The 27,224-nt window shown below is 42.2% G+C and overlaps 3 protein-coding genes across 23 annotated transcripts in view; 2 read left to right on the forward strand and 1 right to left on the reverse strand.

Moving 5' to 3' along the window:
- The window catches only part of Gm11100 (predicted gene 11100), a 31,115-nt gene extending 29,674 nt beyond the window's left edge, over positions 1-1,441 (forward strand). Inside the window, exon 5 of the mRNA NM_001370907.1 lies at positions 178-1,441. Coding sequence (NP_001357836.1) covers positions 178-378 — 201 coding nt within the window. The 3' untranslated portion in view covers positions 379-1,441. The remainder of the gene's footprint in view (positions 1-177) is intronic.
- Thoc7 (THO complex 7) lies at positions 895-13,878 on the reverse strand. 21 transcript variants are annotated; one of them, XM_030247924.1, is made up of 10 exons: positions 12,751-13,075; positions 11,949-12,099; positions 9,343-9,514; positions 6,422-6,539; positions 5,294-5,421; positions 4,959-5,045; positions 3,089-3,146; positions 2,182-2,248; positions 2,015-2,084; positions 895-1,210 (listed from the first exon to the last, which is right to left on the reverse strand). In XM_030247924.1, exons 5-10 carry the CDS (start codon positions 5,400-5,402, stop codon positions 1,143-1,145), a joined length of 459 nt encoding a protein of 152 aa, XP_030103784.1. In that variant the 5' UTR covers positions 5,403-5,421; positions 6,422-6,539; positions 9,343-9,514; positions 11,949-12,099; positions 12,751-13,075; the 3' UTR covers positions 895-1,142. The 21 variants fall into 21 exon arrangements, 17 of the variants coding, with proteins under 17 accessions (XP_030103784.1, XP_030103785.1, XP_030103786.1 ...); XM_030247925.1 differs by lacking the exon at positions 12,751-13,075 and adding an exon at positions 8,945-9,063 and having other exon boundaries at positions 9,363-9,514; positions 12,010-12,095; XM_030247926.1 differs by lacking the exon at positions 12,751-13,075 and adding an exon at positions 8,945-9,063 and having other exon boundaries at positions 11,949-12,095.
- The window catches only part of Atxn7 (ataxin 7), a 146,034-nt gene continuing 131,975 nt past the window's right edge, over positions 13,166-27,224 (forward strand). The window contains exon 1 of the mRNA XM_006518017.3: positions 13,166-13,406. The gene's annotated coding sequence lies outside the window, so the exon portion shown is untranslated. The remainder of the gene's footprint in view (positions 13,407-27,224) is intronic.

Below are 27,224 nucleotides of genomic sequence, written 5' to 3' on the forward strand. Positions count from 1 at the left end.
AAGGCACACACAGGCTTGAGCAGAAATGAGGTCGTCTTAACCCCTGTGTGGTAAATCTGTTTTCAAGCTCTGTTTGCTATAAGCTGAATTAGAATTCTCCTTTGGCACTCTCAGAAAAAACAAGCACATCTTTGCTTTCAGCAGTTTCATTTCTTTGTCTCTTTGTGTCTATCATAGGTGGATGACCTCATAGAAACAGTGACTGACAAATCCATGAAGCTTCTGGAACAAAGGCACGCTGAGCTTAAGCAGTGTGAGTTTCTAGGGGCTGAGATCCTTCAGTCTTCGAAGCAATTCCAAAGGCTTTCCAAGAGAACCACGAGGAAGTATAAGCTGCGACGAGCATGCTTCCCATGCACCTGCTGCTGCTGCTGCTGAGTTCCCAGTACACAGCTCAGCTACCAAGGGGAGGGACCCTGCCTCAAACAGGGTAGACAAGCAGCAGCCAACGCTACCATCTGAATCTAGCCACATGCTACAGCAGGTGCACGCCCTCACACATAAGCATGCAAACATATGTACCATGTATGCATGCTCCCAAAGAAGTATTTTTTAAAAAGATTCTTTAAAACAAAATGATAGAAGAAGCATTTACCAACCACATTCCTCAAGGACTAAGAGAGAGCTGTAGAAAAGCAACACAGATGGACTGATTTCATACGACAGCCATTCTTAACAGTGTGAAAGCTTCCCCTACAATAGACCCACGCCATAAGTACTCATCATGGCCCTCTAAGGCCTACTCATGGACTCCATTTTCTCAAGTTTTACTAACATCTTCTAGAAATCTATTCATTTTCTCATGTGTATCCCAAACGCCATCTTAGATAATCCTTACCTGGTTCGCTAAGGCAAGTGTTAGCAGTTACCTAGAGTTTTGAATGAGCACAAAGATCCACCTTGAGACATTTTATTAAATATTTTCAGATGCTGATTTCTATGTTTAAGGATAAAAATGTATTTAAAAAATACATATATATGGGATACATTTCCGTTCTGTGAAGAAATATGAACGACACATGAATACTTGAAAGCAAAGTACTTCAATGCTGAAGTTGAAATATCCCAAAAGTACAACACACTGAACCCAGGAAGCCCATGCAGCTATTCGCTGTCCCTGTAAATGGCGACGGTCAGTCCATCTATGGCTTAGGGTCTGCTTCCATGGTGCTTTCTTGAGCTTCATCCACCTCTGACAGCTTGTCATCATCTGTAGTTAAGAAGACACAGAACCTTACTCCATGTCACCTACATTTTGTGCCTAGTAATGCATGAGAAGTTTTATTTTGCATTAGCAAATATGGTTATGTATGCAGCCCCTGCGCAACCCCCACAACGTAATTGTTATAGTTGATTATTTTTACATATTATTAAGAGCATATAATTTGTGTGATAGATTTCATTAAAACCAAAGAACTAAAATCTAGGTCTTAGCCTGATTAAAAAAAAAAACAAAAAAAAAAAAACCAAACAATCAGACATCAGAGAACACAGAAAATTCTACTTAGTTACAGTCACAAGAAAGTTCAAGTCTTTTTCTCAATGTGCCCCCATTTGCTAAGCATGCAGGCAGCGCCTAGCACACCAATGACTTACTGTAGTCTGACCCTGTCCCCATTACTCTTAAGGTTTTCTTTTTTTTGTTTGTTTTGTTTTGTTTTTCGAGACAGGGTTTCTCTGTATAGCCCTGGCTGTCCTGGAACTCACTTTGTAGACCAGGCTGGCCTTGAACTGAGAAATCCGCCTGCCTCTGCCTCCCAAGCGCTGGGATTAAAGGCGTGCGCCACCACGCTCAGCTTGAAGTTTTCTTATTACTAGACATATATGCAAAGCACAAATGACCACAAAAAAAATCATTGCTCTTCTGTTTGTATATATAAAGTTCAACAGATGAGGGTTTTCTAATGCCATCCAGATATACCACTCGATTCTGGAGGTAGACTCTCTCAGCAAAGGATTCCCCAATCATTTAAAATCTCCATAGGCAGTAACTTTGGAATGTTTTTTCACTTACTCTCCAATGTCTGTTGAAGTTCATGGATGGTACTAAGAAGAACGTGAAATTGTTTCCGTCTCAATTCCAGCTGTGTTAAGAAGAAAACAACTTATATAAGTTTGTCTCTAAATACACATACACACATACAAACAAACATGTAGAGGCTAACATATATATTCAAATACCTTATCTTCAACACTTTCTTTAATATGTGAGAGATGCTCTAATTCTTTGCCCAGAGCCTCTAGCTCCCTAGGGGGACAAAATAAAACAAAACAATGTCATATTTTGCTACTTAAGGGAAAACTTAAATAGTATTTTGGCCACAAAATAATATTCTGTAAATAAAAGGGTTTTGAGAGATGGCTCAGCACTTAAGAGCACTTGCTTCTACTTCAGAAGACCAAGGTTCTTTCTATTCCTAATACCCACACAGTGGCTCACAACTGTCTGTGACTCTAGTCACAGGGATCTGCTGCCCTCTCCTGGCTGCCATGGGCACCAGGCATGCAAGTGGCACCCATACATATATATGTATGCATAACACCCATTAAAAAAAAAAAGGAATCCAAGATTTTGAAACTGAGGATGATTTCCTAGCTCCTAAATTATATTATAGATACAAATTTTAAAATAACAAAATAATATAATTTCATAATTTATTTTAGACATATCTATTTGTATCTCTAAATAATATACAGTATTAGTATAAAATATTTGACGGAGTTTTTAATTTTCATAAATGATGTTTCAGAAAGTGTCTTTTCATTAGTGTCTTTTTTTTTTGTTGTTTACTGTTTGTGTATCTTCAGTGGTTTTAAAGATGTGCATGTAGCATAATCTTTATTGGTATTCAATACTCTGTTATCGTAAGAGAATAAAATACACATATCCATTTCCTCTGGGGGTACATTCCACACATGTTCTGAACCAATAGGGAGTGACCCGGAGATGGTAAGGCAGCGCAAGACCATGTGATACTAAAGGGTGATCCTCCCTCTGGGTGGTGGTGTTTATCTGAGAAGGTAGTGTGCAGTGTAGTTCTTCAGCACTGTGTTTGAAGGCCAGCTCCCGGTAAAGCTCTACACTCACTTCAGTGTCTCATGCCTGTCTGGGTGATGCTGGATCACTTTGGCCAAAGCGTCATATTCTGAAAGACAAGAAAATATTTGCCAAATTAAGGCACTTTTTAAACCTGGGTTATCAAAAAGAAATGTGTAAATGAAAATAACTCTTATTCACTTTCTTAAGGAAATGAGAATAATGTGGTCTTTGCACATGCCTTTGATCCCAGCACTTGTGAGGCAGAGGCCACTGGATCTGTTCGCTCCAGGCTAGCCTGATCTAAATAAATAGCAAGTTTTAGGACAGCCAGGAAAAATTACACAGAAACATCCTGTCTTGAAAAAGACCAAAAAACAAAGCAAAAGCAAGAAAACAAACCAAAGCAAAGCAAATCCCTCAATTCAGTCATAAGTATGTCATAATGACCTCATGTCCCAAGCAGGGGTCCTCACTCTCACTTCCGGTGTTCCAGTCATGTGACAGAATGAGAAGTGGGCAGCAGTGCACACAAGACTTAGGATCACCATCAAATGACTGATTCAAAAGTTCTTAACTTCCTCACACCCTCGTCAAAACAAACGAAGAAAATACATCTTTCTGGACCAGTTTCATAAATCTTAGATTCTATGAATCTAAGCTATAAAACCTCACATTTATCAAATAACAGCATTTTCTATTTCTGTTTAGTTTTTCACAATACTGTCATGGTTATTCTGTCTGTTTGTCTGTCTTCCTTTCTCTTTCATCTGTCTACCTATTTAATTTAGAGCTAAGTTTCTACTAGACCCAATTATGATACTCACTGATTGATTGATTGATGAGAGGTAGGTTTCCACCGAACCCAGGCTGACCTAGAATCTGTAACCTGCATGCCTTAGCCAAGTGATGGCAGTTCAAGGATGTGCCATAACAAACACTTCAAACACTGCTCTTTATCTTTGCCCAATTCATGTAATAGGCGCAATATTCCTACTATTAATTTCCACTTGGCAGTGGTGGCGCATGCCTTTAATCCCAGCACTTGGGAGGCAGAGGCAGGTGGATTTTTGAGTTCGAGGCCAGCCTGGTCTACAGAGTGATTCCAGGACAGCCAGGGCTACAGAGAAACCCTGTCTCAGAAAACCAAAAAAAAAAAAAAAAATCCAGGGCTAGAGAGATGGCTCAGTAGTTAAGAGGATATACTAATGTGTTACAGAACCCAATTTAGTTTTCAGCACTCATGTGTAGTTCACAACTGCCTCAAATCCAGGGATGAGATGGCCTCCATGGGCACCTGCTCTCCGCTGTACAGAGACACATGTATGACATTAAAATTACATATGTTTATTTTATTTTATATATCTGTGTGTTGGAGGGCTATGGCACAGTGAGGGACTCACTTCTCTTCTTCTACCACGTGGGTCTTAGGGCTTAAGCTCAGGGCGTCACGCTTGGTGGCAAGTGTTCTTGCCCACTGGGCCAACTTGCTGTCTCTTCACTTTAACTTTTATTAGGTAATTCTGTAGATAACATTTGTTTGCTTTGTGAATAATAAAAAGTTAAATTTCTTTTCCATTTTCTTTTTCTGAAAGTAGTTTCATTAAACTAGCAAATAAACACCTCAGTCTGTCATATTGTTCACATTTGGAGATTAACTGTAACACTGCTTAGGAAAAAAATCTATAGATAGTAAAAAATACTGAAATATTCTTGGATAAACAATAAAACTCATCAGAATAAAATCTTTTTCATCACACCTTGCCTTCTCTATGTTAAGTAACAGAGATCTAAGTATAAGTGTAATTGTATTTTCTGTAAACTGATTCATGTTGCAGAATTTACTTTTCAATATTAAAAACTTTATGTAACTTGAAATCAGGAATAAAATATCTGCAACCTAAATCCTTCAAATTCTTACCTTGTCGATTTTTTCGTATTCGTTTTGCTTGAAGAATCTGCTTTTTACACTCAGCAATTTTTTCATGTGCTCCAGCAATACTACATTCTATTTTTAAAAAAGATAGTTATAATAACATATATAATCTGTGCTTTTAAATAGACATTCCACTGATAACACAATAGACAATGGCATTCTAAAAATATCTACAACACGAAGTGCTGCATGTTATTATTCAACACTGTGGCTGCTGACAGCTGACTCTTAATTACTGATATTTTACTTTAATCCACATATTGTTATCAGATAGCTTTAAACCACAAAAATACAATTCCAGAAAGAATTACTATGTTTACCTATTTCTTTGTATATTTTTTCATAATTTTCCATTTCTCTGAGATTCATATCATATACCAGCAATGTTTTGCCCATTGAAAATTCACACTGGGACAGAGTGCTCAGCATGCGTTGGTACTGGCTATACCTATGAAAAAGAAAAAGGGAATCAAAAGGAATTGTACACTAAACCAAGTTCTGACAAAATTGCTTAACTTAGAACAGCTTAGAACATCTACTCTTACTATTTTCTTTGCTAGAATGCTGTAAGTGAATTTATAAGTTGTTCTGGTTACAAAGGCAAAATGAGACTACTGTGCTCATCTCATCTAAGCATTCGTCTGCATCTTAAATCCAACTATATTAAACCCCAACTATATTTTGACTAAGAGTTTCTTCAGAATTCTGTTCTCATCATTTTCATACTTAAGCAGAAAGTAAATCCAGCAAAATTAGTATAAAATTAGTATGTAATTATTAGAATGTGTGATGGTTTGTATATTCTCTGACCAGGGAGTGGCACCATCTGGAGGTGTGGCCTGGTTGGAATAGGTGTGTCACTGTGGGTGTGGGCTTAATATTCTCATGCTAGTTGCCTGGAAGTCAGTCTTCCACTAGCAGCCTTTGGATGAAGACATAGAACTCTCAGCTCCTCCTGCACCATGCCTGCCTGGATGCTGCCATGCTCCCACCTTGATGATAATGATCTGAACCTCTGAACCTGTAAGCCAGCCCCAATTAAATGTTGTTTTTATAAGACTTGCCTTGGTCATGGTGTCTGTGCACAGCAGTAAAACCCTAACTAATACAGTATGTAATTATTAGTATATAATTATTTTGCAGCAACTTAAATTTAACTTAACAAAGAAAAAACCTTCCTTTGCTAAAAGTAATCAAATTATTAAGCCTTCATTTCTTCTTTTACTAATGTCCTATCTGCATATTATACAAACATAAAGGAGACCTCCAAATAGAAGAACAGAAAAAACAAAAAAAAAAAAAACAAAAACAAACAAATAAATAAACCAAACTTCTGATCAGTCTAGAGGTGGCCGCACTGGACAGATAAGGTAAATTGAACTATTTAACATGGCCTTAATAAAGTTCCACCAGGATACTGATACAGAAGCGTCAGTGGAATAAAGTACCCTTCCTCTTGGGATCCAGAGTTGCACCATTTAATGAAGCTTTTCACGAGGAGATTAATTCTCCGATCATCCCCAGCACCATCTCCATCAATCAGAAGACGTTTCCGTATAACTTCGTCTGGAGGAAAAAAGATGAATGAGAATTAAAACGAATATTTGGTTCTGAGCAACTCTCAAGACAACAGTATATAACTACTCATTTGCTCAATGAAAAGAAAATTACTGAAAAATAAATACATTTAATGCCATCAGTTGAGGTGAACACAAAAATGATAAATTTTACGTGCATCTTGACACAATTAAAAATCTTTCTTCTATTTTTCTCTTCAAAGAAAAGTGATTGTCCAAGGTATATCTGCCTGTCCTAGGGGCTGAGGTCTTAGGTAAAACTCTACCCTCACAATTGGCATTCTATGGGTTGTTGAGAGGAAATTTTCAGGTATATCAGAAAGGCTAAGTCAATAATTGTTAAGAGAACTACTTTTGAAGCAAAAAAAGAAAAAAAAATGAAAAGAAGAAAAAAAAGCTGTCTAAAGTAAAGGAAGCCAGAACTGTGCAGATCTTCAGCTAAGTAAGGCACTGACAGAAAGAACTGAGAAAGTTTCCTTCCATGTAGTATCAAGTTACAAAAAAGAGTAACAGGGCAGAGAAAAAGGAAAAGATTCATGAAGTAACACAATTTCCTTGTTAAACACTCCAAAACAACACTGTCTCATCCTTTCTGAGAGCCAGTGCAGGCTGACCTGCAGTTCACTGTGCAGCCTCTGCTGCCACAAGATGGGATAACAGGTATGAGCCTGACTTCCGGGTCTCATTTTTTACACCAATGCAAAGAGAAAATAGAACATAAAAGTAGTGCAAAATGATGCTGAGAACAAATGGGGTTCAACCAGCCTGAGCTAATGTGTGTGTGTGTGTGTGTAGTATGTATGTATGTATGCATGTATGTACTTAATGTATGTGAGTGCATACATGGTCACTGTCTTCAGGCATACCAGAAGGGGGCATCGAATCCCATTACAGATGGTTGTTAGCCACCATGTGGTTGCTAGGAATTGAACTCAGGGCCTCTGGAAGAGCAGTCAGTGCTCTTAACCATCTCTCGAGCCCCTGAGCTAGTGTTCTTACCAGAACCAAGTAGTGCTGGGCTACAATCACAAAGGCAAATGAAAATGGAGAAAAATCATTTCCTTCTACCAGATCATAACTCAGTAATCAAACTATTGCCAAGACTTCCATCACTGTACTTACTGTTACACGTGTACACGTGGATACAGTTAATCATGTTACACATGTAGGCGTGGATACAGTTAATCACGTTACACGTGTAGACATGGATACAGTTAATCATGTTACACGTGTAGAAGTGGATACAGTTAATCATGTTACACATGTAGGCGTGGATACAGTTAATCATGTTACATATGCAGACGTGGACACAGTTAATCATGTTACACGTGTAGACGTGGATACAGTTAATCATGTTACACGTGTAGGCGTGGATACAGTTAATCATGTTACACATGCAGACGTGGATACAGTTAGTCATGTTACACGTGTAGACGTGGATACAGTTAATCATGTTACATATGCAGACGTGGATACAGTTAATCATGTTACACGTGTAGGCGTGGATACAGTTAATCATGCTACACCTGTAGACATGGATACAGTTAATCATGCTACATATGCAGACGTGGATACAGTTAATCATGCTACACGTGTAGGTGTGGATACAGTTAATCATGCTACATATGCAGACGTGGGTACAGTTAATCATGCTTGAAAGGGGTATACTTATATCCTGCCCCCAGAAAAAGTATTTTGAGTTTTGACCCAGGCTCTCTCTATGCTGAGGAGGAGCTTACTCTGAAACTGCAGCAGAGGCTGGAATTACGGATATGCAGCACCATGCACAACAGACATAAAGAGATGTTTTTGTTTTTGTTTTTTTTTTTTTTTTGATAGTAATGCCTCTAACATTTATTCTTTTTTTTTTTCCATTTTTTATTAGGTATTTAGCTCATTTACATTTCCAATGCTATACCAAAAGTCCCCCATACCCACCCACCCCCACTCCCCTCCCCACCCACTCCCCCTTTTTGGCCCTGGCGTTACCCTGTACTGGGGCATATAAAGTTTGTGTGTCCAATGGGCCTCTCTTTCCAGTGATGGCCGACTAGGCCATCTTTTGATACATATGCAGCTAGAGTCAAGTAAAGAGATGTTTTTAGCAGTGTTGTTTGCAGTACAATGACTACAGACCTAAACATTGAGGCTTGTTAAATTATGATGCATTCAAATAATATTAGGAGGATAATGCCAAAACAACCTCTTTAGATAATTAAAGTAACTTCTGAGAAGCAGAGGATGTTGTCCAATGTGTAGAAAAAAAAAATTCAGAAAATATCTCTGGAGATAATCACAGGTAATGAACAATATTAATGATTGTTTCTGATAAGCAGATTACAGATGGAAATGAGAGATGATTTTCTTAGATACTGTTTTATCATTTTTGTTTACCTTCTGGGTTTTCACGTTCTTTTAAACTCAGTTCATTATGCTTTGAATACAAATGTAAAGGATGAATACTCCTGGAGATCCTCCATGCGTCAACAGCAAAGTCTCTGACAAGAGCTCCACTGTGAAAGCATAAGGGTGTAAGCACGAGTGCAGTGGGGACAGGCCCAAAGGACACCCTTAGCAGAAACCTTTAGAATAGCTTTCTTTGAAACGTTGTTCAAAGTACAGATTTATCTGATCATCTAAATGTGTTTTAAAAATACTAATGTTTTCAAGCTTTAATTACCAAACAACTTGAAGAGATCAAGGTAAATAAGACATAGTCCTTAAAGAGATTAAAATGCAGAATTTCTGAGTACACACACACACACTCTCACACACACTTCTGTCACACACACATTTTGGGACAAGGTCTTGCCCTGAAATTTGCTGGCTTCAAACTCCCAGAAGTTGTCTGCTTCGGTCTGTCAAGTGCTGGAAGGAAAGGCACACCTTGGGCTGGAGACAGTTCAGTGGTTAAGAATGCTCACTGCTCTTCCTGAGGACCCGAGTCCAGTTCTCATCACCCACCTGGGATGTCAAACATAAATGCAGAAGGAAACAGAGAGGGACTAAATACCTCCAATATTAAGTCTGGTAACTAAAAATATTTAAACTATGCTTTGTGACCATGCCAGCTGTACACTTTAAGTTCTGTGCATCATTACATAAGAATGTAGTATTACTATTTATAAAGGTTTTGCAAAATGTGCACAAGTCAAATAAACCAAATCAATAGCCCCAACCAACTTAACCTCCTCTGGTAGCTCGGACTATCCTGGCTCTGCCTTAGTCTCCTAATGGCTGTTACAGGGCTGAGGTACCATGACTGACTGACCAGAGTCTCTCTGTGTCGTCTTGGTGGCCCTTGAACTCACAGACACCATTCAGCCTTTACGTCTGGAGTGCTGGGATAGGAGGCGTGAGTCACCACACCCAGACTGACTGCACTATTTTGTAATTGGGTTTGATGCCTACAGAGGTCTTCTAAAGATCAATTAAATTAAGATCAACTCAATTAAACACTAACAAAGACTAGCACTTATTTTCATTATCACAGCAACAATTACTCGTACAAAAGGTGTGAGCAATTTGTACACAAGATGTGAGTGAATTCTGAGAATGGGAAGCCTTGCACTTTTGGTGTAGAATTAGCACCCATTCAGCACACTGAGGTGTCTAGTTAGAAGGACATACACCTCAGAGGAGGTAGAATTTGACTGGCTCTTTATCAGTCCATTCCATTTTCTCACCTATGATGCCCAGTGCTGGGGATGTGGCTTAGCTCAGTGGTAGATTACTTGCTTAGCATGCAAAGGGCTCTTGGTTCAACCCCTAGTAACATGCATATACACATAGTGACACACATGTTACTGATATCTATGTTCCAGCATCTCTCCCTCTAACCTTCCCCTGAACCTTGCACCTCATATTTGCTGATGGCTTATTTAAAACTGACTGCAGTTCAATTTTCTTCCCCCAAAGCAAAGGAAGGGGCACTTAATAGAGACACACTTCTCCATAGAGAAGTGGAAAGAGGTTACATAGAGAAGTGGAAAGAGGTTAGCAAACAACTTCTGTGTTTAGGAATATTTACTAAACTTTAGTATGTATTTGATTCAGTACAAAGTCCTTTATAACTTTTACTACATTTCATTTTCAAAACACCACTCCAAGGTAGCTTTTATTGTTTCTTCATCAATGCAGAAAATTGAGTCTCAAAGAAGCTGGGTAACCTCCACAAAGGGGAGAAGCTTGTAAATGTAAAGTGGGGCTTCCTCTGGCCTCCAAGGACTAGGGGCTCAAGTTTCCTTCTCTCACCAGCAGAATCCAGTCCTCTTTTGGAGCAAGGCACAGAATCGTCCAAGTCAGAAACCTAAGATAACCTCTGAGCTCCCGCATCTGAGCAGTCCTGACATTCTCTATGAGTTCTGTTCACTTTTTGAATTCCCTCAGTTGGAGTTTTGTCATATTGATCAAAGACCCCCTTACCTTCCACTAACCCACTACAGAAGGGGCTAAAATCAGACCACGCTAGCTGGGCTGAAATCGGCCTCAGCAGTTAAGAGCATCCGGCTGTTCTCCCACGGGGACTGAGCTCAATCCCAGTACCTACATACCAGTTCACTACTACCTGCACCTTCTTCAGCCCCACAGGACTGAATACTCTTCTAGACTCTGTTGGTTTTTAACTCACTGAAACTCTGTTATTTAATTCCTTTGGGTACTGGATTCATCTATAAAATGGGGATAACTAGAACACTGTGCAACACATGCTGCAAAATATTATATAAATGTTAGTGAAAGAGAGAGTGATGTCTGCAACCCCCTTCCCATTTCCTCAATATTCTCCAAAGAGTAGAATGGGTCTGTGAATTGTAAACGCACATCTGGTGCTGAAGATTTGGATCAGGATGTAAAACAGTTTTCTAATGAACAGGACTATGGGTTCTACTCTCAGCATTGCAAACAAAGGCGTCAGTTAATTAAATAAAAGCAAATGTGATCACATCACAGTAACAGTTTAAAACTTTCAATGACTGGACGCTGTGACATGTGCCTTTTGTCCCAGCACCCAGGAGGCAGAAGCAGGGGGAATCTCTGTGAGTTCCAGGACAGCTAGAGCTACATAGAAAGACCTTGTCTCTTTTTTTCTATCTTTTTTTTTTCTTTCTTTTTGTTTTTTTGAAACAGGGTTTCTCTGTGTAGGCTGGCCTAGAACTCAGAAATCCGCCTGCCTCTGCATCCCTAGTACTGGGATTAAAGGTGTGCACCACCACTGCCTGGCAAGACCTTGTCTCAAAACCAAACCAAATAACAACAAAAACCCTTTCACTGGCTTTTCCTGATCTTGGAAATTTCATGGTGTAAAGTTTTCTAAGTTCTATATGCCATCTTGAATTTCTTTCATCATTTTGGCAAGTGGTTGGTCACTTGTAATTCCAGTTTTAAAACACCTATTTACCCTTCAAAGGAAGGGGGAAAGCAAATTTGTCAAGTTTTCTAATCACCAGTAGAAAGACCACCTCAGTTCAATTCCCAGGACCCATCTGGTGGAAGTGAAGAAGTGACTTCAGCAAGTGTCCTCTGACTGCCACTCTAGTAGGGTGGCCTGCCTGGGGGAGGGAGGGAGGCAGAGACAGCTCAAAGAGAGGCAGGCAGGCGCGCGCGCGCGCACACACACACACACACACACACACACAGCCACCCTACCAATTTTTAATGTTTACAGCCACTGCAGACGTATAAGAGGAAACACCTTTACCTGCTGCTTCTGGGTATCAAACGTGTTCAGTAAAGTATTGCCTAGAAGTAAGCTAAGTACTTCCTGAATAAATTAAACTCGAATTAAAAAAAAACAAAACCAAGGTTAAAATCCCCCCTACCAAGTTCCGAGGCCTTTATTTATACCCACATCGGTATTTCCTCGGCCCGTCCTCAAATTTGGGCCGATCGTTGTTCATTTCTGGAAGTCCCCTGTTTCTCCACTGGGATCCATAGCTATTGATCAGCCCATCAAACAACATCAAGCCACCGGAACCTTTCTACCAAAGCGGGTACCTTCTCAGTTCCTGCTCCAGTTGCCTATCGTGTCAGTCCATCCTTCTCCCAAACGCGCTCTTATTTCTGCTCTCAGCCCACAGACATCTACTGTCCACCATCCATCACTCCTAATCCACTCAGGCCAACAACTCACCCGCTCCAACATGCCTTCCTTTTGTTGCCGCGGTCCAAGCCGCCGGCCTCTTCCCATGCTGGCGCCTTACCTTGTAAGTCGCCCAGATACACTTCCCGACCGGCCCTCCAGACACCCCTGTTCCTCTTAGCCGCCGTCCCCAGCTCGGGGTCCTCACTCCACCGCCCTCCGAGCTCCTGCGCTCCCTGGGGCCCGCCGCGCTGCCCGTGGGCCCGACCCAGCCCGGCCCGGGAAGCCCCCCAGGCGGCCCCCTCGGGGCACTGCATCGCCCGGGCCGAGCGAGCCGCCCTGCGCCTCTCCCCGCCGCGCACCGCCCCGGGAGCCCCCCACCCCAGACGGCCCGGATCCCGGCGCTGCCCCGCGTCCCCGCACCCGCCGAGGCCTCACCGTCAGTCACGGCTCCCATGGCGTGCGCGGCGGCGGCGGCGGCCGAGCTGAGGCGGCGGTTGGCGGCGAAGGTCAAACTCCCACAATGCAGCCGGGTAAACAGTCATGGAGGAGGAGGCGGCGGCGCCCGCCGCCCTCTCCGACTTTTGAGTCGCGCCGGCGCGCGCGCCGCGCCGCCGCGGACCCGCGCTCGCCGCTCTCCTGGGGCGCGGAGCGGCCGGCGGGTGAAGGGCGAGACGGGCGGCGGGAGGGCGGGCGGCGGCGGCTGGGCCCGGGGACACCGCCGTCCCGCCCTGCCCGCGCCCACAGGCCGCCCTGGAGGCCGCGGCCAGCCGCCAGGTGAGCTTCGGGCTGCGCGCGCTCGCGGGGCTCCGCGCCTGACGCTCCAGGTGACCTCTGTCCCGGGCTGCCCCGACCGTGCGCTCCGGTGGGACGGGGGCGCGGCCACTGCCGCCGTGGGTCTCGAACCCGTATTCTTGAGGCGGGCGCGGCAAGCCATCCTCCCTTCCTGAGCTCTGGCGGGTGCTGGCGAAGCGGGGGAAAGAAACTTGGTCACCTGTCTGGGGAGCGTCACTCAGGACCCAGGGCTCAGGTCCCTCCGGTTCTCACCTCTCATCCAGTTCTCCCTCGCTGCTGGAATCCAGATGGGGTGCCTTCATTTTCATACTAACTTTGCTTTTCAAAAACTGCTTCTTAAAGGGAAGTTGAAAGTAGGTGTTGGGGGTGGGGGTGCTGCTCATTGCAAACACATTACTTGGGGGTGCGGAGTACACATTTCTAGAACACACTGCAGGTTATAGTGTCATCTCTTCTGAAAAATGAAATAAACCACCCCCCTCCCGGGGGGGGGGGGGGAGTCGGGCAGTGAATGCGCTCGCCTTTAGTCCCAGCACTTGGAAGGCAGAGGCAGGCAGTCGAGGCCAGTCTGGTCTACAAAGTGAGTTCCAGGACAGCCAGGGCTACACAGAGAAACCCTGTCTCGAAAAACAAAAAACAAAACAAAACAAAACAAAAAAACAAAACAAAACAAAACAAAACAAAAAATCATTTTGATTCAACATTGAGGAATGTTCTCCTAGTGGAACCATGTTCCTGTTGAGAGTTGATTTGACCTCCAACAGGGTAGAGTTTGACTTTATAACCCAGGTTTTTGTTTATCAGTTTTCATGATCCCAATCCCTTGAACCTTCAGATCCTGCATAAGGCAATGGTGTGGGGTCATTTTTTGGTTGTTGAGATTTCTTAAGTGGGATCCATGCATCGGCCCTGTGTTCCCTCAGTTCTTTCTAGCGGAAGACTTGGGATCATTCAAGGGAGGTGGTTTTTAACCTCTAGGCAGAACTATGTATGGGTCAAATACAGTATCTACTTTTGTCACAAAGGCAGAAATTACCCTGAATGAAGATTTTGAAGCATAAATGACCTCTTCCAAATGTGGAACTGCTCGCTGACTTTTTGAAAGAGTACTGGTCTAAAGGCTCCTCCTAACTTGGACTTTGGACCATGTTCATTTCCTTGGCGTAGGAAGGAGGGTAATATTAATCTTAAATTCAGCGGGGTGGTGTGTGGTAGCCTATCTGGGCTGGCAGGTTTGTGAATTGAAGCTAATCTGGGTCTGAACATTGAATTTTTGGCCAGCTGGGCTACATAGGCACACCGACCTCCTTCCCCGGCCCGCCCCCCCACCCCCACAAGCACCAAACAACAGAATCCCAAACCAAACCTAACCTAACCAAACCAAATCCAATTAATTCGTAAGTACCTCTAAACACTGTAAATGGAACATCACCTGATCATTTCTGTGTTCTGGGTAAGACTTTGCTAGGGAGACTTCTTGTTTACAAGAAAACTGCCAAGTAGTGAAAGGATACTTTGTAAGAGCATTTCTTGATTTTATCAGCATCTTGCTGACTTGGAAACAGTTATGTAATGACAGCAAATAATTGTTAATGTTTTCATGGGAAACTAGCACTGCCTTCTATAAGCTTCTGTGAGATAGCATGTCAGGTTGTCACAGACCCCTTTCATAAGTTTCTTTGGTTGCTCACAGTTTTCTTAGGCAGGGCTAAAATTTTTTTTAAAAAAGACTTGGAGTATATTTGAAATTGAACATTCCTGAAGATTATTGGCTCAGGTAATGGGAGACCAAGTAGTAGGATATGTCTGAGCCTTTGGAAGTCTTTGGAGTTTTCTTAAAGCCGTATAATTGAATTTATTATTGCATAGACAAGAATGTATAAGTTGAACACCTGAGAATTCTGTTTATTATATGATATGTGTTGATTATATGATATGTGTTGATTATATGATATGTGTTTATTATATGATGTGTGTTGAGAGAACACCTTGCAATGAACTTTATAGAAATGATGTTTTTATTTGCTAAGCTGTGGCTGATGTTAAAGTGGGGTGGACTCAAGCCCTCTGCTGTACTCAGGCTTCTTCTTTTTCTTTTTTGGGGGTGGGAGCATGGATCTTGAGAGGCAGAAACACAGAATGGTGATGGAGTGTGTTTTAAGCTACTGGAGGACTGACTTGAACATGCAGACGTTAGTTTTAACTGTTTACTGCAGTCACTAGTTCCTTCTTTTTAAGAACATGAGATATTAGTTAAGGAAGTTAGTGTATTTATTTAACATTTCCCTCCTGAAAATATAAAGACTGATGAGAGAACCAATGGTTTGGCCTATTTTTTTTGTGTCATAGCTAGGGTTTCTCATGCTGTGAGAAACATTTCAAGACACCTGCCCAGAAGTGGTGCCACCCACAATGACATGGACCCTCCCACATCAATCAGCAGTCAAGAAATTGTACCATAGATAGGCCAGTCTTTTTTTTTTTTTAATTTTTAAAGATTTATTTATTTATTTTATGTGTATAAGTACATTGTAGCTTTACAGATGGTTGTGAGCATTTGTGTAGTTGTTGGGAATTATATTTTAGGGCCTCCTGCTCACTCTGGCCATCCCAGCTCACTCCGGTCACTCTGCTCCCTCCGTCCCTGCTTGCTCTGGCCTGAAGATTTATTTATTATATATAACTACACTGTAGCTGTCTTCAGATGATCCAGAAGAGGGTGTCGGATCTCATTACGGGTGGTTGTGAGCCACCATGTGGTTGCAGGGATTTGAACTCAGGACCTTTGGAAGAACAGTCAGTGCTCTTACCCACTGAGCCATCTTGCCAGCACCAGGCCAGTCTATTGTAGGCATTTTCTCAGTCAGATTCCTTCTTCCCATGTAAGTTTGTGGGAAAAAAGGTAGGCATTTCTCAAGTTTACTTTTAGAGGAAGAGCTATTCTGGTCTGTAGACTTTGAGGGGGTCTACAAGTATCAACCAGTTCTTTAAAAAAAAAAACAACTTTTTTTTAAACATTTGTTCATTTTATATGTGTTTTGACTACATATATGTATATATGTGCACTACTACCAGGTGTGTGCTTGGTGTCCATGGATGTCAGAAGAGGCTATTGGATGCCCTAGAACTAAAGTTATAGATAGTTGTGACCCACCATGTGGATACTGAGAATTAAACCAGGGCCTTTCCAAGAACAACAAATACTCCTAACAGCTGAGCCATCTCCCCAACCTCCTACCAAGCAATTTTTCATCCCCATGTCACTGTGACTTTAGTTTTTGTTTTATGTCTACCACTGCACTGTCCTTTCATCTTGATGGTCATTAAAAGACCCTCTGACTTGGCTCTCTGTGTTGACTTTCTGTACAGGGAAAATGAGTGTTAGAGAACTGAGTTATATTTTCCTTTAAATGTTGAAGGAAGCAGGAACATTAGGAATCCAAGGAGTTTGAGATGTATGGATGACATATTTAAAATACTTGGGCCAAGCATTGTAGTACACTCCTTTTATATGAGCTCTAGTAGCAGAGGCAGGTGGATTTCTGTGAATTCCAGGCCAGCCTGGTCCAGGACAGCCAGGGCTTTGTACAGGGCAATGTAGAGAAACCTTGTTTCAAAACAAATAACAAAACAAACAAAAAATGCTTTGACTTTGAAACTGAAATCTACTTGTATTGTCTCTGTGCCTTTGGCCGTTCTTGTCATTCATAGAGAACATCCCTGTCTACTGCTTTTGGACAGGACAATAGTCATCAGGGTTGGCTTTAGACTTGAATTGACTCTTATTTCCTAAAATCTTTAGTTTGTTTACCCTGGACCAGTTATGGACTAGAATTGTTAAATAGAGAAGATGGTTATTAAATAGGCTAACAGATCCAAAAGACTTGCCCTTTCTTAGGACCCTAAGTGTCCTGAAGGTGGTAGACATTTGAGAGACATTAATTCTCATCTTTAGAAAATATATCAGACTCCATTTCAAAGGATATCTTTGGTCATCCTCATTCTCTTGTTAACATTCTAAACTATCCTTCTTTCTTTTAAGGAATTTTTATTGTAATTTTAAAAATTACTGTCTTGCGTCCAAGTGAATGTGGATCGGAGCCTGCCCTGATATGCATGTGGAGATCAGAAAACAAATCGAGGACATTCCTCCTCCTGGGGACCAAACTCAGATGCCAGGCTGCTGGCAGACATTTTCACCCACATCTTGTTAGCCCCACAATCCTACTTTTCAATCTAGGAAGTCTTTTTCCATTTTATTACTGTGGCTGGAACTCAGCATCTCTAGGACCTATCAAGACTTGTTTATTGTTTGCAGCATGGAGTTACTCTCTGTGAGGCTGAAAGGTTATGTCAGGATTCTAGCTGTGGGATTGGCCAAGCCAAGAAAAGCTCACAAATGTGAAGTTGTAGTTTGTTTACAAGGTACTTGGTTTTATGGCCAAGAACAGCATCTGTGAAGGATCATGGTTGAACTTTGTCATAAGTTTTCTAGTTTTCTCTCCTTACTCAACACCCCCCCCCCCATTATAGGAAGAAATGGATGGCTATGGCTTTATTTCAGTGAAACTTCATTTATGAACACTAACATCAGAATTTCACATCTTTATATGCCACAAGATAGTCATTCTTAAGTATTTAAAAATATAAGAGCCATTCATATTTTTTTTCTGTGTGCCTTGTGGACTATCACTTGCACATTCCCAGATTTAGTCAGGTAGTGGTGCATCCTTGTAATCTCTGCACTTGGGAGATGGAGGCAGGATCAAGGCCAACTTCAACTCCATAGTAAGCTGAAAGTCAGTGTGAGCCACATGAGATCCCTCCCATTCCAGCTTCTCTCCTCCAGTAAGATAAGCAAGAGAGTAGTACAGACTCGTGAGGCCCCTGAGCCACAGTCTATTGCCTATGTGCATTGGTGCAGCTGTTTGCTACCCCTGTGCTTGGTTCTTTTGGTATGGCAGCTTGACCTAATGCTATATTCCCAGTAGGATAAACCTTGAGTCAATAAGTTGCTACTAATCCTCAGTGGCACTCAGTGGCACTCCTACTTTAGCACATCATTACAGTGTGTCACTAGTTAGTTCTATTCCTTGCGAAAGATGTTCTCCCCTTGCCAGTTTTCTGCAAAGCTTGAAGATTGAAATCTGTCATGTGTGATGGACGGCCTTGAGGAGAATCCCTGCCTTCAGTGCTGGCGGGAAATTCCTGTGGCCTCCTTTGCCCTGAAGGGGAAGTAATCTATGTGGCTCTCAGTCTGCTAACTAGACCCTGCTATTGCTTATGGAAACCTGGATTCATTCATGTATGTATGTGTGTGTGTATGCATGTGTGTGCTTATGTATGTATGCATGTATGTATGTATGTATGTATATAAACACACATCACACATTCCTGTTGTCTTCTACTCCCTGGAGATTAGCTCCAGATTGGGATGCCCTGAACATGTAGATACATATGCCTAAGTAATTTATCTGACCGTCTGTGATGCCCTGAGGACAACTTCTTTTTATTTAAATTTTATTTATTTATTTGTTCATTCATTCATTCATTCATTCAGTAACTGTGTGTATATGTGCAGGTCAGAGTAGACTTTGTGAGAGTCAGTTTTTCCTTCCATCCATCATGTGGGTACTGGGAATTGAACTGAGGCCATTAAACTTGGTGGCTAGTCTACTAAGCCCACTGGACATGAGAATAACTTCTGTTAGTTTCTCCTTTTCACCCCCTCTGACTTCTCTCCTGGCCCTGCACAGCATGCAGATTTGGTGACATGCTAAAACCACTCTGGTTGTTGCAGTTTTTGCTTTTTCTGTCTTTGAACATTATTTACTGGTCTGCTTGTTTTGAAGCAAGTTGTTTTAGAGCTTACGTTTTAAAGGTACATGATACTGAAAGTAAATCATTTTGCCAGTATGAAGAATTTTAGAAATTCCTCCTATCCAGCATAACCCTAATACAATATCAGAGAAGTGAGTTGGTATTTTACATATTTAGTGATAGGCTACAATCTAAAATTTTGTTTGCTTTTTTATATAGATACTGTCTAGATAAAAGATAGTATCTAATGAGTATCTTTCTCTTAGCATTAGGGCCTTTCATATTTTTAAAATTAAATTTGAAGCCCTTCATAGTGGCCAATGCCTTTAGTCCCAGTACTTGGGAGGCAGAGGGGAGTTCCAGGAAAGCCTGGGTTCCAGGGATATATAGAGACCCCCCCTCCCCCGCAGAAAAGCAGTGAAGGTGCTCCTCCAGCTGGCTGACAGCTGGTGGAGCTGGAGAGCTGGCTCAGCAGGTAAGAGCACAGACTACTCTTCCAGAGGTCCTGAGTTCAGTTCCCAGCAACCATATGGTGGCTCACAACCATCTGTAATGAGATCTGACACCCTCTACTGTTGTGTCTGAAGACAGCTACAATGTACTTATATATAATAATAAATAAATCTCAGGGAAAAAGAAGACTTTGAGATGAACTGAAAGTGGGTAGACTAACATTTGGCCGTCTTCATACAAGGCTCCTGTTTGATTGGGAGGACACTGGTTGACTGGATCTTAGTCCATTTGGACTGTTATAACAAAGTATGGTGAACTAAGTAGTTTGTAAACAACCTTTTTTTTTTTTTTTTTTTTTTTTAAATTTGCAGCCTGGGGAATCCAAGACCAAGAGGCCAACATAGTAAAGGCTGGATTAGGGGAGGTCTCCTGTTTCAAGACAATATCCTGTGTTTCAGGCTTACACTGTGAAAGGTGCGAACAGGCTTCCTTGCATTGACTCTTTAAGAGCTCTTGTATCACCACCCATGAGGGCTCAACCCTCCCGAGCTTTCCAAATGTCACACCTCCAAATAGCAGCTTCCAAGGACAGTTCCCAGGAGTTCAGCAGATGAATTTGGGGAGACAAATATTCAAACAGGGCTGTATAAAATGATGGTGTCTACCGGTCACTGTGGTAACTGGTGGCAGCTCTTTTTTGCTCGGTGGCCCAGTGTCTTTTTCCACCCTCCTTCCCATCTCATAGCCATCTGAGAAAGTTATTTTCCTGTCCCTGGCCGTGATGATTAGCTGGTTTTGAAGTACCTCTCGGAGCCCCTGAGTCTGGAGGTTTTTGCATGCTCACTGTATAATTATTACCTTGTGGTGTGAAGACATGTGACTACATGTCCTCTCAGGCCCTGAGCTCCTCTTTTAAATGACCCTCACTGTGTTCTAGCGTTCAGGTCTGTACCACAAGAGGGTTTTTTTGTTTGCTTGTTTTTTTCTTTCTTTCTTTTTTTTTATTAGATATTTTATTTACATTTCAGATGTTATCCCTTTCCTGGTTTTCCCTCCCAAAGCCCCCTATCCCATATCCCCTTCCTCTGCTCACCAACCCACCCACTCCCGCTTCCCTGTCCTTGCATTCCCCTGCACTAGGGCATTGAGCCTTCACAAGACCAAGGGCTTCTCCTCCAACTGATGTCCAGCAAGGCCATCCTCTGCTACATATGTGGCTGGAGCCATGGGTCCTTCCATGTGTTTTCTTTGGTTGGTGCTTTGGTCCCTGGAAGCTCTGGGGGTACTGATTGGTTCATATTGTTCCTCCTCCTATGGGACTTTGAGCTGCTTCAGCTCCTTCGGTCCTTTCTCTAGCTCCTCCTAGGGACCTTGTGCTTGGGATACCCAAGATACAATTCACAGACCAAAGTTCAAGAAGAAGGAAGACCAAAGTATGGATGCTTCGGTCCTTCTTTGAAGGGGGAACAAAATACCCATGGGAGGAAATACAAAGTGTAGAGGAGAGACTGAAGGAAGGACCATCCAGAGACTGCCCCACCTAGGGATCCATCCCATATACAGTCACCAAACCCAGACACTATTGTGGATGCCAATAAGTGCTTGCTGACAGGAGCCTGATATAGCTATCTCCTTAGAGGCTCTGCCAGTGCCTGACAAATACAGAAGTGGATGCTCTCAGCCAACCACAAGAGGTTTTGAGAGGGGTGCTTGACACTTGTTTAAGTAGGGTTTTCAGATAATTTTCTGTGATTAGTAGGGCTAAGTATTTGGCTTTTCCCCATCGCTTCTACAGTTCATTGTAATCTGAACTATAAACGCATCTGTGAAAGTAGTATATAGGGTTCTTGTTGGGTTAGGTCTTTGAATCAGTCAGTTCATGATGAAAAATGTCTTATTTTAGCACTTAATGCTAGTTTTTGAAACCATCTTTTCCTAAATTGTTTCAGTCCCAGGTTTTTACAGACTGAAGCACTACTTAAGCATGAGTGAAAAAAAGCTGTCTTCTTTTCCCTTCATTTTTAGTTTGTCTCAGGGTTTCTAAAGATGTTTTTAATTATGGAATCCTTGAATTTAATTCTGAGAAGAGTGCTAGCTGAGTTCTGTAATGGAAAGTCCACTTTCTTCCTCCTGTGTTCATTAGTGTTTTTCTGTTTGGGCAGATTGCATGTGCCAGTTTACTGCTCTGCCTGAATAGCTCTGCAGTTCCACTAACAGGTGACACTCAAGGCTTTGTTCTCTGTGCCCTCAGCTCCTACTCTGGGGATTAAATAGTCCTAGTAGTTATAAGTGTAAATCATTTTCAGATCAAAGTTAGAAGAGACCATTTGCCATTGCATTAGCACAGTTTAAAGGAATCACTTGCTTGATTTACTAACTTCCTGAAACTAGTAAAGTATTTATGGAAGCCATGATTCCCTGTTAACATATTTCAACGCTATAAGATATTGAATGGCACATGTTCAGCTATTACAGATGATGAGAAAAGTGTTTGGAAGAGATGGTCTAGTACTATACATAACTGGCACCGAGTTGGAAATGAGTGGTCGTAGTGAACAGCAGTCATGATATGGAAGTTGGCAGGACTCTTTCCTGTGTCTCTTCTTTTAGCTAACAACTAACAACAAGTAGCTTTCTTTTCTATTAGGAAAGCACCAAGTGTCAATCAGCCGAAAGCTGGAAAGGTTTTATTGGTTAACAGTTGTAGTGGAGAGACCCCCCTAGTCTGTTTTATTGATAATCTCTTGGCCACTTAATTGCGAATGCTCTGGCATTACGCTTCTCTTTCAGAGTAAAGCAGTTGCATTCTTGTTCTTTGTTTTAGTAGAACTTCACAGCCTTGAAAATAGTGAACTTTGGCTTTAGTGAGCCTTAATTATCTCAGTTAAGGTTGTAATATAAACCAGATAGCACATGTTACATGCAATGTAGCATTATTGCTTTTTCATTTTGAGTGGTTTCTGAACTATACATCAAAGTCCATAAAATGATTATAGCTTTGAAAAAAAAATGGTGAAATAGCGGCTTGAGAGATGGCTCAAGTTCAGTTTCCAGTACCCAGAGGACTCAGGCATTCACATGCCAGCTCACACCTATCTACCCCTGTCCCAGAGGATCTGATGCCCTTTTCTAGCCACCTCGGGCACCAGACTTAACATGGTACACAGACATACATGTAGATAAAACAGTCATACACCTAAGACAAACAAATTAAAAAAATAAACCTTAAAAATGATAAAATATACAACTGCTATGTGAGCATGCAGTTTTCAGTTTAGGTCTGGTGGAGAACCTCAGCGCTCACAGAAGTTTTTATATAATATTTTTTTCCTGGTTACATAGATTGTGTTTATAGAAACTCAGAGTTTCACAGGCACACAGAAAGCAGCAGAAATAACTCATACTTGCATTGCTCAGATAAAGCATTGTTACTAATATTTGATATGTATCTCCTTACCTGCTTGTTTACCAATACAGTAAACATTTAAAAGGATTGCTTAGAGTTAAGGGTATGGGCTTATAAGATGGGTAATATAAGGTGATGATGTTTAGTTAATCCTGCTGCTGCCCAGTCTGCATCCCAGGCCTTGCCTCTAGGCCATGCGAGGGGCTTCCCTTGTAGGATGGAAGGGAAAGGCAGTTTTGGCTCACATGTAGTGTACTGGAACATTTTCCCTGCACATTGAAGGCTATCTGCCTGCATCATTGTGCTAGCAACTCAGCCAGCTCTGAACGGCTTACTGGTTGCAGAGGGAGATAAGAATCCATCAGTTTTTATCAAGCCCATGGAAGAATTAATTCTTGAATTCTTAGTATTCACAAATACAGCACTGACTGCCAGGTTACTTGTGCCACATTACAGCAAGGTAAAATATGGAGAGACTCCCAGGTAATTTCATTTAATATCTAGCTCAAATCCAGCTGGTTTGCTAAGAGGAAAAGCTCCGAGAAGGAACTCATAGCGGGCTTCTGTGTAAGTTGGACCTACCTCGCTTTTGCAGAAGCAGAGTTGGAATCTGCCCAGAACTGCTGAAGAGGCAGGCTGAGTTAGGCTCAGCAGCGTTTTCTCAGCCTGCTCATCCTTTGCCCTGGTGCTGGAGATTTTGTGGCACATTGAAAGGGAGCAGGAAGGAAGGTAGTGAGCAGCTGGATAGCAATGCAAGGAGGTTTGGCCTCCTGCCTGCCTTAGCTGGTAGAAAGGGGCTTCTCGGGTGGAAGAAACTCACAAAGGGAAGTGCCACTTAGATTAAGCTCCCGGACAGGGGCCCTTCAGAAGGGAGCTATAGTACTGGGGGAGTCAGCCTGGGCTAGGAAATGGAAGCACCAGAGCACAGGGAGAAGAGAAGGCCACTCTCCTGCTGGCCCTTCTTGCCTTCTTTGATCTCCTTCTCCTTCCTGTTGGCCAGGCCCTCCTGTAGCTTGACAGCAAGTAACCCAGGGATAGGCTTTGGAAGTCAGCTTCTTGCAGTACAGAGGAGGTCCACAGTGGTGGAGACTGGGCTGGGCTTAGTCATTATCTTCATCAGTTTACCTCAAAGTCTTCCTTAAGGAAGCTTGTTAAACATGCATAGAAACATAGAGTATGTAATCTGTAGAGTAATCTGTTGATTAGGCTCAATTCCATTCTTAAATATAAATGTAAATAGTCCAAACTGCTTTTTAAAGACAGTTATTGCATTTTACATTTAATGTGTGTGTGTGTGTGTGTGTGTGTGTGTGTGCGCGTATGCAGTGTTACAGCGCACATACGGTGTTGGTTCTCCTTTCACCTTGTTGGTCTTAGGGACTGAATTCATGGGGTCAGGCTCAGCAGCAGATGCCTTTGCCTGCTGAGCTATCCCAGGCCCTTATTTCCCAACATTCTTACCAGCATAATTAGTCAACAAACAAGTTTGAATACTTCTCAGGAGAATCTGTTTGGATACATTTTGTTCTTGCTAGAGTTAAACTAATAATTTTCAAATATAGGATAAAAATGGTGCATGCCCTTAATCTCAGCACAAAGGCAGAGGGATCTCTGTGAGTTCAAAGGCCAATCTGGGATGTAGTGAGTTTTAGGCCAGCCAGGACTGCAACATATGAGGTGCTGTCTACAAAATAAACAAATAAAATAATGTTCACTGTGTATGGAATTTATCTTAAAATATAAAATTTAGAATTTTAGTGACATTGATGAAGTTGTTTTGCTGTTAAGGTTAAGGGGTTGTGATGGCTATTCCTTGTTGTCGACTGACTATATCTGAATGAGCTATAATCCAGACACGGAGAGCACACCTGTGGTCCAGATCGTGGGGCTGGAAGACACAGGCTTCTGACTGGATCTTGACTTGGGATGACACATGGTTTTGCATATCTTAAGGCATAGTGGCCATGATAAGTTTAGGCCCAGGCAAGGTAGTACACGTCTTTAATCCTAGGAGACTGAGGCAAGCAGATCTCTGAGTTCAAGGCCAGCCTGAGACAGAGCAAGTTCCAAATCCAGGCATGGTGGTACACACCTTTAATCTAGGCCACACCTTCTGCTGGAGGTCTCCATAAGGACACACACCTGTTGGAACCTGCTTCTTCAGAATTCTAGCTTCTACAGAAGACCAGCTGAAGCAACCAGCCTCGTGGGACTGAGCAACTACTAGATTCTTGGACGTCCCATTCGCAGCTGCCCATGGTTGGGTTAGTTGGACTGCAGACTGTAAATCATTGCAATACGTTCCTTTAATACAGAGAGACACTCCATAAGTTCTGTGACTAATACAGATGTAAAAGTGGGACTTAAAAATCCTTGCATATTATCCCTTTATTTATTTGAAATAGAATACATTTGTAAGAAGATTTTACTATGCTTATTTAGAAATATAGTAACATTTTTAGGTTATTAAAAGAAAGTGTTTTTGTCTAAATCTTGATAAACCCTGGGATCTAAGAGATGGAAAGGTAAAGTATTTTCAGAGATTGAAGGACAGTAGTGAGGTCCTCGCCGAGCTGTAAGAGAGATAAGTACTTGAGTGAAGCATCAGCTGGGGTTAGAAAGAAGGAAGACTGTTTCAGTTTTGTCTTCAGAAGGATGCTCTAAGACAGCTCACAAGTAGTTACCAGAAATCTTGAGTTGCTATTCTCCAGAATGGAAATAATAAGCCAGCTCGAATGGTAGCCCGCAGGCAGCTGGGGTCCATGAGCACTTTCACTCCTCTTCTGCTGTGGGCGGCCATTCTTGTGCTGTGTTCCCATTGTACAGGATGGACGGCATCCAGAGCCTCTGCCCGACGTTGATGTTTCCGGCCTCTGTTTGCATCTCTATTTCACTGAAACATCAACCTCGGGCAGAGGCTCTGACCCTTCAGTTCTTTGGACTTGCCATCTAAGTCTTTTCTCTTGAGGGCTCCTTTGCCTTGTGTGCTTGTTGCCTCAAACCTCCTTGTTAGGCTTCTGTTTTGTGGTCCCATTTTAAATGCCATTTCTTCATACAAGCCTTCCTTGGCCTTCCAAGAAAAAAAAAAAGCCAGTGATTGATCATGGTGCTTGCTCTCAAACTCAGGTGTCTCTGGGCACCCTGCATGTCTCCTTTGAAGCCCATTTTCATAGTGTTTAAAGGTTTTGTGGTTGTCTTCCTACTAGAGTGTAAACAGCAGAAGAGCAGGGTGCCTGTGTCTGCCATCTGCCTCCTCAGTGTGACCATTTGCTGGGTGGGGAACTGCAAAAGGAGAATTGCCTCTCAGGCGTTTAGCTTTATGGAGTCTTAGTCTTTATTCTGCCGAATAGGGGTGCTGATGGTAGTGGCTGTCACTAAGGGACTGCTTAGTATGTGCCAGACAACTGCTTCACTTGTATTATCTATCGAACCAATTCAACTTGAAAGGACATGGCTTGAGGTCACATAACTCATTCCAAAAACATATGGTTCTTAGTCATGCCTTTTTTTAAAAAATTGCTTCAGGAGTAAAATCTAAAAAAAGTCTTTAAAATCTTACTTTATTATTTTATGTGTATAGGTGTTTCAGCTGCATGAAGGTCTGTGCACACCATTTGCCTGCCTGACACTTGCAGAGGCCAGAAGAGGATGTTGGGTCCCCTTGAACTGCAGTTACAGATGGCCGTGAGCCATCACACTGGTGTTAACTGAACCCGTGCTAAGAATGTTAGTGCTGGCTAGTGAGCAGGCCGTAGAGCCTAAACCCGGTTCAGGGAATTGAGTATGTTATTGGCTTCATCTGCATGAAAGGCTAGGCTTACCCCTGATCCTTAGGGAAGTTAGCTGTGCCTGTCGGTATACCATGGTGCAGACGTTCATTGTAAGCAGTATTCCACAGGACTAAACCTACACATTAGGGGCTAGAAGTCAGAATCCTGCAGGCTAGGCCAGAGTTATCCCTTCCCTAAACACTGCTACACATCCTGTTAGCTTTTTTCCTGCTGAAAACATTTTGAAAGTAAGTTTCAAGTTGGAGTAACCTTCAGGCTCTCAAGTATAGCTCTGTGGCTTCTGTGTCTATCACAGTCAGATTTGCTTCAGTCTGCTTTGGCATACAGTGC

Source organism: Mus musculus, chromosome 14, assembly GCF_000001635.26.
Source record: "Mus musculus strain C57BL/6J chromosome 14, GRCm38.p6 C57BL/6J".
Taxonomy (NCBI): domain Eukaryota; kingdom Metazoa; phylum Chordata; class Mammalia; order Rodentia; family Muridae; genus Mus; species Mus musculus.